Raw genomic sequence first — 13,485 nt, 5'->3', positions numbered from 1 at the left:
TGTATTTGTTTTGTTTGTCGGCCCGACTCGGTTTTCTGAAGCATTTCTCAAACAACGGAGACCCCACCTTTAATGAAAGTGCCTGATCTAAAACTTATCTAAAACAAATACTGTTAATTCTGGTGATTTTAAATAGTTTTTTTTGTTTCCTGCATCAGTCAGCAAAGTAAAGATAACAAACATTTTATATTATATATTTCTTATACATTTTTATAGTGTATATATTATTTATTTTATATATTTGTTTGTACAGTTTAGATCTCAGTACTGTGGAATACTAAGAATTTCCTGACCCCACAACCGATGATGTTAATTCTCAAAATAGCAGAAATACTTCACTTTTTCTTTGTCTTGGTGATTTAATAGTTTATCATATTTTTTTTTTTAATCTGTGAATTACAAGCATGTAAAAATCTTTATTGCCCAAGCGTAGCGTCACTCACTATATACTACTACAACCATTCTATTTGCATTCATGTAAATCTGCTGTAAACTATCTATTATGTGGATGTTATTGTTATTTTCATCATTATTTCCTGAGTTTGTCTGGGAAATTCTGTACCAAGCAGTAAGAACATGGTGAGGACGGAGCTCCAACGTCCTGCTGTTGTAAAAACACTTCTGTACTCGCCGTGAATTTCTTCGCCGTCTCAATGTTGCTTTATGAAGGCGATGCGTGAAGGACTCAAGATTATCACATAGTAAGTGACTTATAGGCTGCGACTCTGACGGTCCACGAGCTAACCAGGAACGCGTAAAGCAAAAAAAAGGGCTTCGACGCCACAAAAGCCAGCCGTTTGTGTGTGTACCTCAAAGAGAAGCTGGGTTTTTACACTCCTGACTTTATAGCACATTTCGTTTTGAAGTAGATGAGATCTCCAGCAATTGGAACGCTCCTCCGTGTATTGCAAACATATTGCGGGCCACTGTGCTAAATCGGTTAGTAGTTAGTCATCCCGCGCCGTCGCCCTCCACCACAAAGTTTTTGGCGCAACGAAGGCACTACTTAGAGGATCCATTTCAGTCAGGCCAAAATAATGAACTTTCTTCCTTTGGGAAATGACTGCTGAAGGCATGGCACTGTCTACTAGAGATTATCTGAGAAACTAGGTCTGTGTTTTGCTTGCCATGGTCCAAGGTTTCTGTGGTATTCATTTGTAGCTGGTGGGCAAGAGAGGAATTAAAGGCTCTGAAAGTAACAAGTTGCGCCAGAAGCTCATCTGCTTGAATGGGAGCACGCGAGCCAACAGAATAAAAAGAATATGTGTAATGCCATTGTTTATTATGATTTGTTTTGTGTGATGAGCGCGCCACTATCGACGTCTTTCTTTGCGCTCACTTCAAGCCGTCGATGGCCCATTCTTCAGCGCCGAGTCTCCGGCTTATGGCTGCTCCCTCGGTTCTGCTCCGCTGCAAAACATAATAACGCGTCAGGACGTGACGGGAGGGAATCTTTGCTCTCGAATAGCTAATTGGCTGAAGTCCATTGCACAACCTGCAATTAGGCCTCCCAGTGCGATGTAGCAGAGTATAGGCAGTCTGAGGGAAGTCGGGAATGTCTCTTCTGTGTTTTATAGACGGCTTTTGGCACACAATAACACAAAAATCCGACTTGTTTTGAACCGACGTGTAATAATCGCATACGGCGCACGTCACTTATACTCCTACCTGCTTTTATTTTAGCTCATGGGAAAGGGCACCGGGACAGATTCGCTTGTGGAGGGCACAAGATGACGTGCACAAATGTACATTTGTAAAGAAATCAACATTTTTACGTTCTCCTCGATTCCGGCGTTCCTTTTGTCAGAACAAACGGATTCACTGTGAGGACTGAGAGAGGTGAAGAAAAGTTGTACTGTATATAGACTTTGTCATGCCTGGTTTTCTTTCTTTTTTTTTTTTTTTTAGATTTCTGCCTGAACACAAGCTCCTGCTAAGAAAAACCCAGTCTGAGCACAGTATCAGCTTGCAAGATTCCCAAAAGCATCCTGAGGCAGCAGCGGCTCGGTAAAAATGGCCTAACACTGACGTATCACCGCGTAGCGTAAAAACGTTAACCGTGTTAGATAATCTTCTATTCTTTAAATTCGCTCTATATGCGTTATATTTACGCTGATAGTGGAAACTTAAAATAATGCTTTTAATATAATTTATGCACCATATTTATCTCACTAGCACCACAACATCTGAAAATGAGAAGGAACAAAGATACGAGTGCGACGCAGAAGAGCCGGAGCCAGGACTAGCGTCCAAGCGGTATCCTTATCCAGAAAGAGGAGCGCCGCGGCCCCTGCACATCGTCTGGCCTCACCGTTGGTAGGTGTTTTGATATCCTCGTCCAGCTCGGCGTTCCCGGTTCACTTCAGTTCACAGTCGGCCGGACCTGCAAAACGAAATGCCTTAAACAATAATACTGTATATCAACCGTCTTTTCAACTGTAACAAGCGATGTTTTGCATACGATGTGAAGCATTATTTCACACTGGACTCTGTTTAACCTCCAGAGGAAATGTGCAAAGGTACAAAGTGCAGATGGCAAACAGTTCTCGTGGTAGATTCGAACAAAAGGGTGAAACAGTTTGGCATCTCAGTATGTTCTCTGTGTTTCCAAACAGAAATCGTTCAGGCTGTTGGACCAGTGTGTTTTGTTTGACAGCGAGGCGGGGGCATGGAACACGGACAACCCACATGTTTTCGGTACAACATGAAGAAATCATTTTGGTGCAACAAAGAAGGACCATTGAGTCTATTCTAGGCGTATAATCTTGAATCCGTTCTGCTCAGATCTTTTATTGCGCAGCAGTTTCACTTCCCTTTTCCCTCCAGGGAGAAGACAAAAAAATAAAATGTGACCGGTGTGGGTGAGAAACATCAATCGTTTTATTATCGTTTGACGGCAGTCGTAAGGGCCGAAGCCCACCGCGATGCCACGTCCTCCCCATGACAACGTGGAAACGCACTGTCGTTGAGCTGTGTACGCAGAAAAGAGCAGGGGAGGGATGAGAAAATATTTCACTGCCCGCAGGACCGTTTTGTGGCTTCTGCTGAAGTTTAAATGTCTTCCACTCCCCATATTTTAGAGCTTCTCCTGGCATTAATGGAAACCGAGCAGCGTTGTATCTCTGCTTCATCTGCTCAGCCTACAGAGTGGGGAGAGAAAAAGGTTTTTCGAGCTGCATTTTTCTCCCATGACTCTGCTCTCATCTCTTGGCGGGGACAGCATGTTTCCTGACTGAAAAAACGCTCGTAAATCAGGTTCACGGGTGAAAAAAAAAAAAAAAGACCACCGGTGCAGAAGTTTCTACGCTGGCACTGGGATTTAACCGTGTTTGTTTGCGTTGGGTCTCCGCATCTCAACTACTCTTGTATCGGTAATGAAAACGGGCCGTTTTATAATCTCCTGAAAAACTGAGCAAAACACAGATGGATTAAGGACTCGCAACATGCGCGTTTTATAAACGCTGGAGCCGGGCCGAGTCAAATTAGGGTTTACACAGGGCCAGGGCAACTGTTTTGTAAAAGAGGCTTGGATTATCTGTATGATTTTAAGCTTTGACACAGTGTGTACTCTGTGTCTCACCCCTCTCTTTTCCGCTAAGCTTGTTTTTTTTTTTTTTTTTTTTTTTTCCTCTCTCATCACTTGCTTACAGATTGTTAATCTGTTTGTGGCCTGGTTAGGCGTTCATCCTGGGCCGGATTACAGCGCTGTCTAATTGCAGGCGCCGCCTGGGACCAATCAGATCAGAGATCTGCGTGTGCAGGTGTCGATGAAACGACCGCCGAATCAAATCAAGGGTTAGTGAGGGATGAGCGATCACGACGCCAGGCTTAACTTTCAGAATCTGTTTGGGATAAATAGAGACATAGTTAATGTTTCGTCAGCTTGATACTCGATTGTGTAAAAGCTGCTTTAGAACCTTTTACTTATGCCTACGAATGACACGTTACAGTTTTTGTCATGTTTATAGTTTCTAATGAATATAAACGATTAAGCGGATCTGTGTTCTGTCGGAGTTTGGGGAGAAGAACAAAAAAAAACTCCCTCACACACAGCTCTAAGAAATGTGGCACAGGGCTATAAACAAACCCGCACTAATATTGTGAAGGACTGAAACTCATTTCTGAAGCTGTATTGAAGCTCTCACTATTTGTGATAAAACTGGACAGTTTGTGCTTCTGTAACATATCCAGCACAGCGGAGTTTTCCAGCTCACGCCTGGATGTTTAATAATCTCCTGCTTTCTGACCACTGCTTTTGCTTATTTAGCAAAATTAATCAAATTTCCAAAAAAAAAAAAAAAATCCACCAAACAAAACAGTAAAAGTAATGAGGAATCAATATTATTATTAAAATGTAAAATTATTATTATTATTATAATTATTATTATTATTATTGTATTATTATTATTATTATTATTATTATTATTATTATTATTATTCATTTAAATTGTTTACAAATTGTTTTTATTTTATTTACTTCCTTTATTTTAAGTCTTGAAAAGAGCCATTAACAAGACTTGAGGCTTCCTGCTTGTGAAAATGCTTTTAAACCTTTTTTTTTTCAGGTTAAACAATAATTAACACTGATAAAAGCAGCTCTATATTTTTTTGTGTTCAGCAATTCTCTGATATTTTAGATAATTATAAGCAGAAAAGAAAAAAAAAAACTCCTGGACCTGTGCTGTGTTCTTCCTTCTGGGAATCCAGACATATTTGTGCATCACTCAGTTTTTCCTTTTTATTTATTTATTTATTTATTTATTTATTTCCCCCCTCCCAGTCTGCTCTCTAGGCGCTAATCAGCGAGTGTAAGAGACGCGGGCACTGACGCATCACCACACCACGCTGGCGCTGCCCCTGAACGCTCCTCTGGCACCACCGTCTCCCCCGAGCTCGCAGCCAAAACTCTGCCATTTCGGAGTGACTGTGCATTGAAGAGCATGACGCACACCAGACTAGCAGCTTCAACAGCACTTTCCCAAAAACCCAAATTAGAAAACGTTTTCCTTTCAGCTTTCTGAAATATGTAACATATTAGACAACGGTCTGAGTCCAGTGTTCAGGGATGTGAAACAGATAAGAAAAGAGTTACCGTTCGACGCTCGATTGGAAACAGCTTTATCTGGATCAAGTAGCCGAGGTAAAATCGGAAAAATCTCATTTTCCAAACAATACGTTGTTTACGTTTTCCTCCTATTCATTAGATATGCAGCGTATCTTCTGTATGGAATTATAACGCATACAGAAATACTCTCACTTTGAGGACCATTCTCTCCTTTCCCTCCCAATCCCCTGATATCCTGCGCCTGGGCTTTCAAACATCAAACATTAATTTAGCACTTTTCACTTTCTCCTGATTGCAATCCTTTTAACGTTCGCTGTAAATATAGTTTGAGATTTTTATTTTTTTTTTTGCACCTCTTGGGTGCGACTTAAAGGGGAATATTTAATCATAGCTGTCTGAATGCGAGGTTGATCGTGTTTTAAGTGCTAAAGGACGCTGCTAATGAGGGTCCCCGCTGAACAAGCTCTTCTCGATTTGTTTTATTTGCGTCGTGTGTCGTAGCGCGGTTCGGCCGATCGTTTACAATAACGGTGGAAAGAGAAACGAAACCAAAACAACGGTCTGCAGAAATCTCTGCCTTATATAATGTTCCTGATGTTCCTAAGTAACCGAGCAGCAGATATTTTGGTCTGCGTTCAGACTTAATGCTGCAAATGAAACTTGGTATAAAACCCTGATCTGCAGGACTGGCAGTAACATTCTGCTATGTTCTTTCGTCTGACTCCCAAAGTGCCAGCAACACATCGAAGCCTCCAGCAATCCCGGAGCAGCGTAGCTGACATATTAATTAACCCTGGGCTTCGGTGTCAGTAGGGAATAAGGCTTCACGTCGTGTACAGATTACATTTTTATTTACTCCGCTGACAGGACGGGTAATAGGCGCCATGTCACCTCACCACGGGTCAACCGTGCTTAGACCGGAGGAGGTTTACATTCACATGTTCAATTCAAAGAAGATGTGAAATTAATGAGGGAATCAGCGCCGAGCCACAGGGGGACGTGGCAGCATAAAAGAAGCGGAAATGAGGATAAATAAGCTTTGTGCTAATACCTCATCTAAAGAGCTTCTGCCCAGGCGGGGTGGCATCTTTTGTCAAGCGCTTCAGTAATCTGCCTTCGACCTTCAACAAACGTCACTTTTGGAAAGGAAGGCCCGTTTTTGTTTAAAAAACGAGCTCAAAGAAGGAAATGAGCTGCAAAATGAAAAGGCTTTGGCAGCACTCTTCGAGTGTGGAGCGTACCCCGTGTGCCAGGCCTTTGGCTCACTTCTGGACTGTGTTACAGGCAGAGATGGAAGGACCATTTGATATTTATTTCCAGCTCATGCGTTTCGATTGAAATTTTTGGGCGTGTGGCCTTAGCAGGAGATGGTTTGAGTTATTACTTTAAAGGACAGAGAGAGAGAGAGAGAGAGAGAGAGAGAGAGAGAGAGAGACAGACAGAGAGAGACAGACACAGAGAGAGAGAGTGTGAGAGAGAGAGAGACAGAGAGAGACAGACACAGAGAGAGTGTGAGAGACAGAGAGAGCGAGAGAGAGGCAGAGAGAGAGACAGACACAGAGAGAGTGTGAGAGACAGAGAGAGCGAGAGAGAGGCAGAGAGAGAGACAGACACAGAGAGAGTGTGAGAGAGAGAGAGAGAGAGACAGACAGAGAGAGAGAGTGTGAGAGAGAGAGACAGAGAGAGACAGACACAGAGAGAGAGTGTGAGAGAGAGACAGAGAGAGACAGACACAGAGAGAGCGAGAGAGAGTGTGAGACAGAGAGAGAGAGAGAGAGAGAGACAGACAGAGAGAGAGAGACACGTACTTATCTGCTTTCAGAACTCTGAGCGTTTGTTGCTATTAATATTCATGGGTTTCTGAAATCTACAGCAAAAGCAGATTTTATTTAGGTTCTCTTCCTGGCACGAGTTTAACCACGTCTTGTTTTAATTTTGCTCTCCTTTCATATTGTAGCACCAATGAGACATACTCATATTCGTTTTCTTCCTTTGAAGGGAACACGACAAAGACCCCGAGCTGTTTTTCCAGACGTTGCTAAAGCTGGCGGAGCGAGAGCTGAGCTTCGAAGTGTCCGTCCTCGGGGAAACGTTTACGGACGTACCAGGTACAGTGCACTGACCCCATAAAGATATGTAAAGGGGACCTAGGAAACAGGAGGAACTCGGTTTATTTTTAACGTTAGATCGAGAACGTTGCTTTCAAACTGCACGTGCAAAAGGAAATCGAATCAGGAAGTAATACTGAATACTAAGTCGACTCTTTTTTTGTTTGTGCGCCTCTGTGCATCGCCCTTCAGGCTTCATCCAAGCCGTCGCTAAACAGTGACTAATTTGTTAAACCGACAAAAACGTACGAAGGTCATAGATCATCCATTAGTCGTGTATGACTTGTACTCGAACCATTTTTATTAGCAAAACATGCTTCCATTAGCAGATGATTATGCTTTAATGTCTTTTGGACAGACTTGGATATTTATAGTATTTCCTTAAGTTAATTTATACACACGTAGCAGCTTAAAGGAATCGCAGTCTCTTCTGTTGCGTTGGAAACTTTTATAATAGCATAAAGAGCTAACGGGGGGAGGACAAGGCACCGTAAACGTTACTCATATTTTGAAATAACGTTTACGGTTACTCGGAAGGCAATCACGCTAAAAACTCTTTTAATCCATTTTGATTTCACTAATAGGATCACTATCGATTGTTTTTGCCCTTTCCCGTTTTATGTTTTTACGTCCGAACGTTACGACTGCCCCTCGCGTCTTTTTCCTTCTCGAGTCACAAACTTGCCTCTCTCTGTTAATTAACCTCGTGTTTGACGCTGAGCTCTCGAACTTTTCAGACGTCTTCGCAGAGGCTAAAGAACGCTTGGCTCGCCACATCCGCCACTGGGGTTTCATGCCCAGTAAGGAGGACTACCTCAGAACGCTGTGCCAAGCAGATGTTGTCGTTTCCACGGCCAAGCACGAGTTCTTCGGCGTGGCCATGTAAGTCTGCTAATGAAGGGCGTTTTCTCTCTTACAAACGGAGTGGCCCTACTGTGAAAATTCAGGAAACATCCAGAACGGCACGACTCACCGAAACCGAATAACGTTAATGGATTTTTTTTTTTTGTGTCTTGTTTTTGGTCCTTTAACGAAGGGCGTTTACTCAACATTTAATAGTTTATTAACATTTACAGAATGCAGGGCCACAGTGTATTGGGAAAAAGATGTGCCAGTATCAATTCTAAACTGGGTAAGCTTCTTTAGACATGCACAGAGAATAAGCTCGAGTGGTTTGTGGTTACATCAGGGAAGGCGGAGATGGAATGGGACATGTCTGGTTAGGGTGAAGTATAGTTTGAATCCAGAAAGTCCATGAGCCTGTTGGAGACTGGATTGTTAGGAATATACTCTGAGGTATTTTTTGAGTGAGCCATACCTTTTTTTTGGTGCGTTACAGATCCATGGTTCAATCCTGAGCTTGAGTTTGTCACAGTGTCCATTTCCTCTGGATCCTCTGGTTTCCCAGCTCCTTCTTATTCATGGCAAAAGTAGACTGGTCATTTTAAATTGTGAATGTGTGTGAATGTGTGTGCACGCTGCCTTAACCATCCGAGGTGTATCCCTGCTTCTTCCGCGGTGACCCTGACCGATAAAACGCTTTCAGGAGATCGATGAAGTTCACGCTCGATGATCGCTCTGTTCGCGAGTGCAGCTCTACATCACTGCCGCATCATAATCACGGTCTGTTGTGTAAGGAACAGTAATTAAATTAAATGATTATTTTCGAGCTTCATGCAATTAAGCACCTGCAGATTTTATAGGCTTGAGACCCCGAGCTCCTGCTTTTACTGTGTCGATCTGAACAACATACTTTATAAGCTAAAGAACCGCAGCTTGGGTTACGCGTAACTTTTTCTCAGCACCGCGCCCACACGTAGGGACTTTCTCTACCGCACTCTGTCTTCGTTATTGTGGAAATTAACCTAATCTAATTAATTGGCGGCAGACACCCATCCATGCCCGGCAGAAAAACAGCGAGGCCGCCAAGCAGAATGATCTGCTAATTATATTTCAGATGAAATGCCTGATAAGCATTTGTGCACTCGCACATTAACTGCATCGAAATGGAGCTGATCTTAATCAGTTGTCATGAGACCGGGGCCAAGCGCCTACAAGTTTCCACGCTCGCGCGGCGGTAGATCAGCGAGGGAAACGTCGTCGGTTGCACTTGGCGGTTATATGTAGTTTATAGTTCTGGTTTGCCGTCTAGCCTTCGATGGAAAACAGATCGGGCGCCTTGAGTAAGACTACGGTTGGACTCGTAGGGTGAAACCATCTTAGGTGTTTTCTTCCTATTCCTATGAGACTCATGGGGCGATTTGTTCCAGAATCGATATATTTTCTTTTGCGTGCTGTGAGACGGCACATAAGTTGCTTCGGCTTTCACGTGTCGCTCCAAACCCCCTACAAGGATCGACATTAAAACCGACGCTAAAAAAAAAGTTTTCAGAGAAAGGCCGGTCCCGTCGCTCAGTCAAATCTACAAATTCCGAGCTGAACGTCAGCCGGCTAATCGGATATTAAAATATGCATGGCTTTAGCATGGGGAATGAGATGGTGATCTGATGGCGAGGCGAGTGATGCATGGACTCCTGAAATATTAACGCTCATTCTACAAAATATTTAAACAGCCAGTCATTTTCCGCTGGCAGCTAACAGGGCGGGTTCGGATCAGGCGAGTCTGTCGGGAGCTAAGTTTGCCCCAGATTTAACTCTTCACTGAGGATTTTGTAGTTTTGACTTGAAGACTGAATTCCATCCGTGTCTGAGTGCGGCCAAAACTTTGACCGAGCAGATCCAGGCTGAGGAGGAGTCCTCCGTTCTGGTATTGGCTCCTTGTTAAGATCTGTTCCTCACGGCTGTTTACCGATTTTTTTTTTTTTCCTCCTCCCTTCGCCGCAGTCACACTCGTCATGCTCGTTAGGAGCCGGATTATGGAATTCCGTGAAGGCGCTTTGTTACAGTGACCACCATGAAACAGATAGACTGTCAGATAAATTCAGAAAATACACATTTACAGTGTAAAAATATATACATCCTTTGTTCCAACATGAGTAAATCTTACTCAATATGTGTATATATGTGTGTATATATATGTGTGTATATGTGTGTATATATATATGTGTATGTGTGTGTGTATATATATATGTGTGTGTATGTGTATATATACTGTATATGTGTGTGTGTGTGTGTGTGTGTATATATATATATATATATATATATATATATATATATATATATATATATATATATATATTTAGTAGTTTAAATATTTTCAGTATGTCACAGAATGAATGTCTCTTATCATGACCTGGTGTTACAGGTTAGAAGCAGTGCATTGTGGTTGCTACCCTCTGTGTCCAAAGGCTCTTGTCTACCCAGAAATATTCCCTGGTAGGATCTCTCTCTCTCTCTCTCTCTCTCTCTCTCTCATTCTCAGTCTCTCTCTCTCTCTCTCTCTCTCTCTCTCTCTCTCTCATTCTCAGTCTCTCTCTCTCTCCCTCTCTCGTGCGCTCTTTCTCTCTCTCTCTCTCTCTCTCTCTCTCTCTCTCTCTCTCTCTCTTTCTCTTTCTCACTCGCACTCTCTCTCTTTCTCAGTCTCTCTCTCTCTCTCTCTCTCTCTCTCTCTCTCTCTCGCTGTCTCTCTCTCTCTCTCTCTCGCTCTCTCTCACTTGCTCACTCTCTCTCTCTCATTCTCAGTCTCTCTCTCTCTCTCTCTCTCTCTCTCTCTCTCTCTCTGTCTCTCTCTCTCTCTCACTCTCTCTCTCGCTCTCTCCCGTGCCCCCCCTCTCTCTCTCTCCCTCTCTCGTGCGCTCTTTCTCTCTCTCTCCCTTGCTCTCTCTCTCTCTCTCTCTCTCTCTCTTTCTCTTTCTCACTCGCTCTCTCTCTCTTTCTCAGTCTCTCTCTCTCTCTCGCTGTCTCTCTCTCTCTCTCGCTGTCTCTCTCTCGCTGTCTCTCTCTCTTTCTCTCTTTCTCTCTTTCTCTCTTTCTCTCTGTCTGTCACTCTCTCGCTCTCTCGCGCTCTCTCTCGTGCCCCCCCCCTCTCTCCTTTCCCTTTTTGAAGAATTTGACATTAAAGATGACACGCTGACAAAATTACGTAGTCTTTCATACACTGTAAAATACTAATTGTCTCAGACTAAAGCTATGAATGATGTCAGAGTAATAAGTAATTCCTCTTAAAGCCTAAAGCATTGGGCAGAAGACATTTCGGTGTTCTTTATATAAATAAAAAAAAAACTCCAAGCCCAGTTGAATAATGTAAAACACACCACAGAATGGAGTCGGGTCTTGTCTCTGCTCCACGCTCCAGGATTTAAGACTTATTATTATTATTATTATTATTATTATTATTATTATTATTATTATTTATTTATTTATTTTTTTTTTTTCTTTGTTGAAATCAAAAATATATTCCTTTTTTTTAATGTAGGTTCATATCTGTACTCAACACCTGAGCAACTGTTTAAGAGACTTCAGGGTTTCTGTAAGCATCCACATTTAGTGAGACAACATGTCATTCAGGTAGGACTTGTACCTTATATCTACAGATAAGATAATGTTCCTATCATAATGACTCGTCAATTTCCAACCTTCTTCAGTTAGAATTTTAAGCCGCGATTGGATCGTTCTGCGTCCCGATCATATCGTTATCTCTCTGTTTTAGGTGAACGTGGGACGGTTTTCCTGGGACACTTTGGGACACGAGTACAGATCTCTGCTGGCGACGAGTTCCAGGAACACGTCGTGACGCTTATTCACAGTACAACACGAACCTCACTCGGGATCGACACACTTCAATTAAATGAAGTATCGTGAAAGGACAATTTTAGCATCCCGTATTTCCGAATTTTAGCAAGTTTTTTATAAACACTTAAAGCCGATTTCACTCAGTTCTATTATTAAACTTGAATCCCGGGTAACCCTTAACAGGTAAGTAGCAAATTATAATAACGGCAAATAAATAAAGTACAAAAGGAGGACAAGAATAACCAGGAATACAAGAAATCCCCCGAACGTGTCCTACAGTCAACTAAAATAAAGTGTTACTCATGACTCTCATAACAGACACAGCCACAAACCTACCTCGGCCTCACCACCTCTCCACTAAAACAACATCCACAGCACAAGGGCCTCAACGCTGAGCACTTTTACATGCATAGTTTTAAGGCAGAGGAGAAAAAAAACAAGAAGTAAAAAATAAACAACCTAGAAACCTGCGACCGCCGTCCGTGTTTTCCGCTAAGGCGGTGCCACCTCACATTTCGGTTCGGCTCCATTTTTATCCTTTTTGTGCCGGAGCTGAGCTGCACGGCTGGAATCTTCGCTTCCCACTCGGGCTGAGTGGCGGCCAAAGTTGTGGCTTGAAGCTCTTGTGGGCTCCACCTGGGGGTTGCCAGGTTGTGACAGAGTCCCCCGAGGCTCAGAAAAGGTTAATAGGAGGCCTTCACTGCACTGTGGTGGAGTCTAAATATATTCATAGTGTTTGCGTTCGGAAATGAACCACCGTGTAATTAGGGGGCCCAGGAACTATGTATTTATAAGTAGGTCAAGAAATGTAAAGGGGAAGATGAAAACCCTGATTTCCCTACAAGTATGTTTGCATGTCAACCCTACGTGAGTGCTTGGACCCTTTGATCGCTTCTCCCTTTTAATCTGTCATGCTGAAATCATTTAAGTCGCTCAATAGTAAAAAATGACTGCAATATATCCATTTCTATTCTGCTACCTCGCCTCGGTGACCCGTTGTTAATACAAATGTATTGCTAATTCAGGTGCAGCAGATGTGAGATTGGAATTAAAGAAAGAAATGAAATCATTTTGTTATATAGCTCCTTATTTCCTGAGAGCAAAACGAGGCCCATCGTTCTTGCTTTTGGCACAGGACCTGACCCACCTCTGTTTGAAAAATGGCTCCTAATATCTCCTATCAGCATTCCTCATGTGCGGCTACGATTTCCCTTCCTCCAGAAGACGCAGAGACGTTAGCAGCTTGATATGTGTGTTATTTCAGGGACGTTCCCACTCACGGATTCATGTCCGATGGTTACAGTATCATAACCGAGCATGTGCAGGATACTAAGCTTTAAGCGAGATAGTGTCATTTATCGCATTTCAGTTTGGCGAAAACCAACACCGTGTCTTGCCATGGTACGTTAAGCCCGAAGACGGATTGCTTTGACCCCCCGAGTCCTGTGACCGGTCTGCTGTCGTTTAAGGATCCTCTCCTGCAGAGTCAGACGAGTCTGGCCGACCAGAGGTCAGGACCTTATGACGCCGTAAAGCTTATACCGCTGCCGTTTCACCACTTACAAAATGTCACCCCACAAATAAAAACTTAATAGCAACCTCTATAAAGCGCAGTAGGCA

The 13,485-nt window shown here is 42.9% G+C and overlaps 1 protein-coding gene across 5 annotated transcripts in view; it reads left to right on the top strand.

The window, feature by feature from the left end:
• The window catches only part of gtdc1 (glycosyltransferase-like domain containing 1), a 41,120-nt gene extending 28,186 nt beyond the window's left edge, over positions 1–12,934 (top strand). For 4 of the 5 annotated variants that reach the window (XM_060875717.1, XM_060875716.1, XM_060875718.1 and 1 more), the window contains exons 5-11: positions 1,909–2,007; positions 2,176–2,316; positions 7,064–7,173; positions 7,911–8,055; positions 10,439–10,509; positions 11,549–11,640; positions 11,783–12,934. In XM_060875717.1, the coding sequence (XP_060731700.1) occupies positions 1,909–2,007; positions 2,176–2,316; positions 7,064–7,173; positions 7,911–8,055; positions 10,439–10,509; positions 11,549–11,640; positions 11,783–11,866 (742 nt within the window). In that variant the 3' untranslated portion in view covers positions 11,867–12,934. The remainder of the gene's footprint in view (positions 1–1,908; positions 2,008–2,175; positions 2,317–7,063; positions 7,174–7,910; positions 8,056–10,438; positions 10,510–11,548; positions 11,641–11,782) is intronic. The other variant, XM_060875720.1, reaches the window with a different exon arrangement.
• The last annotated feature ends 551 nt before the right edge of the window (positions 12,935–13,485 follow it).

The sequence above is a fragment of the Tachysurus vachellii genome, chromosome 8 (genome assembly GCF_030014155.1).
Source record: "Tachysurus vachellii isolate PV-2020 chromosome 8, HZAU_Pvac_v1, whole genome shotgun sequence".
Classification (NCBI taxonomy): domain Eukaryota; kingdom Metazoa; phylum Chordata; class Actinopteri; order Siluriformes; family Bagridae; genus Tachysurus; species Tachysurus vachellii.
This window is presented reverse-complemented; position numbering and strand designations above follow the sequence as displayed.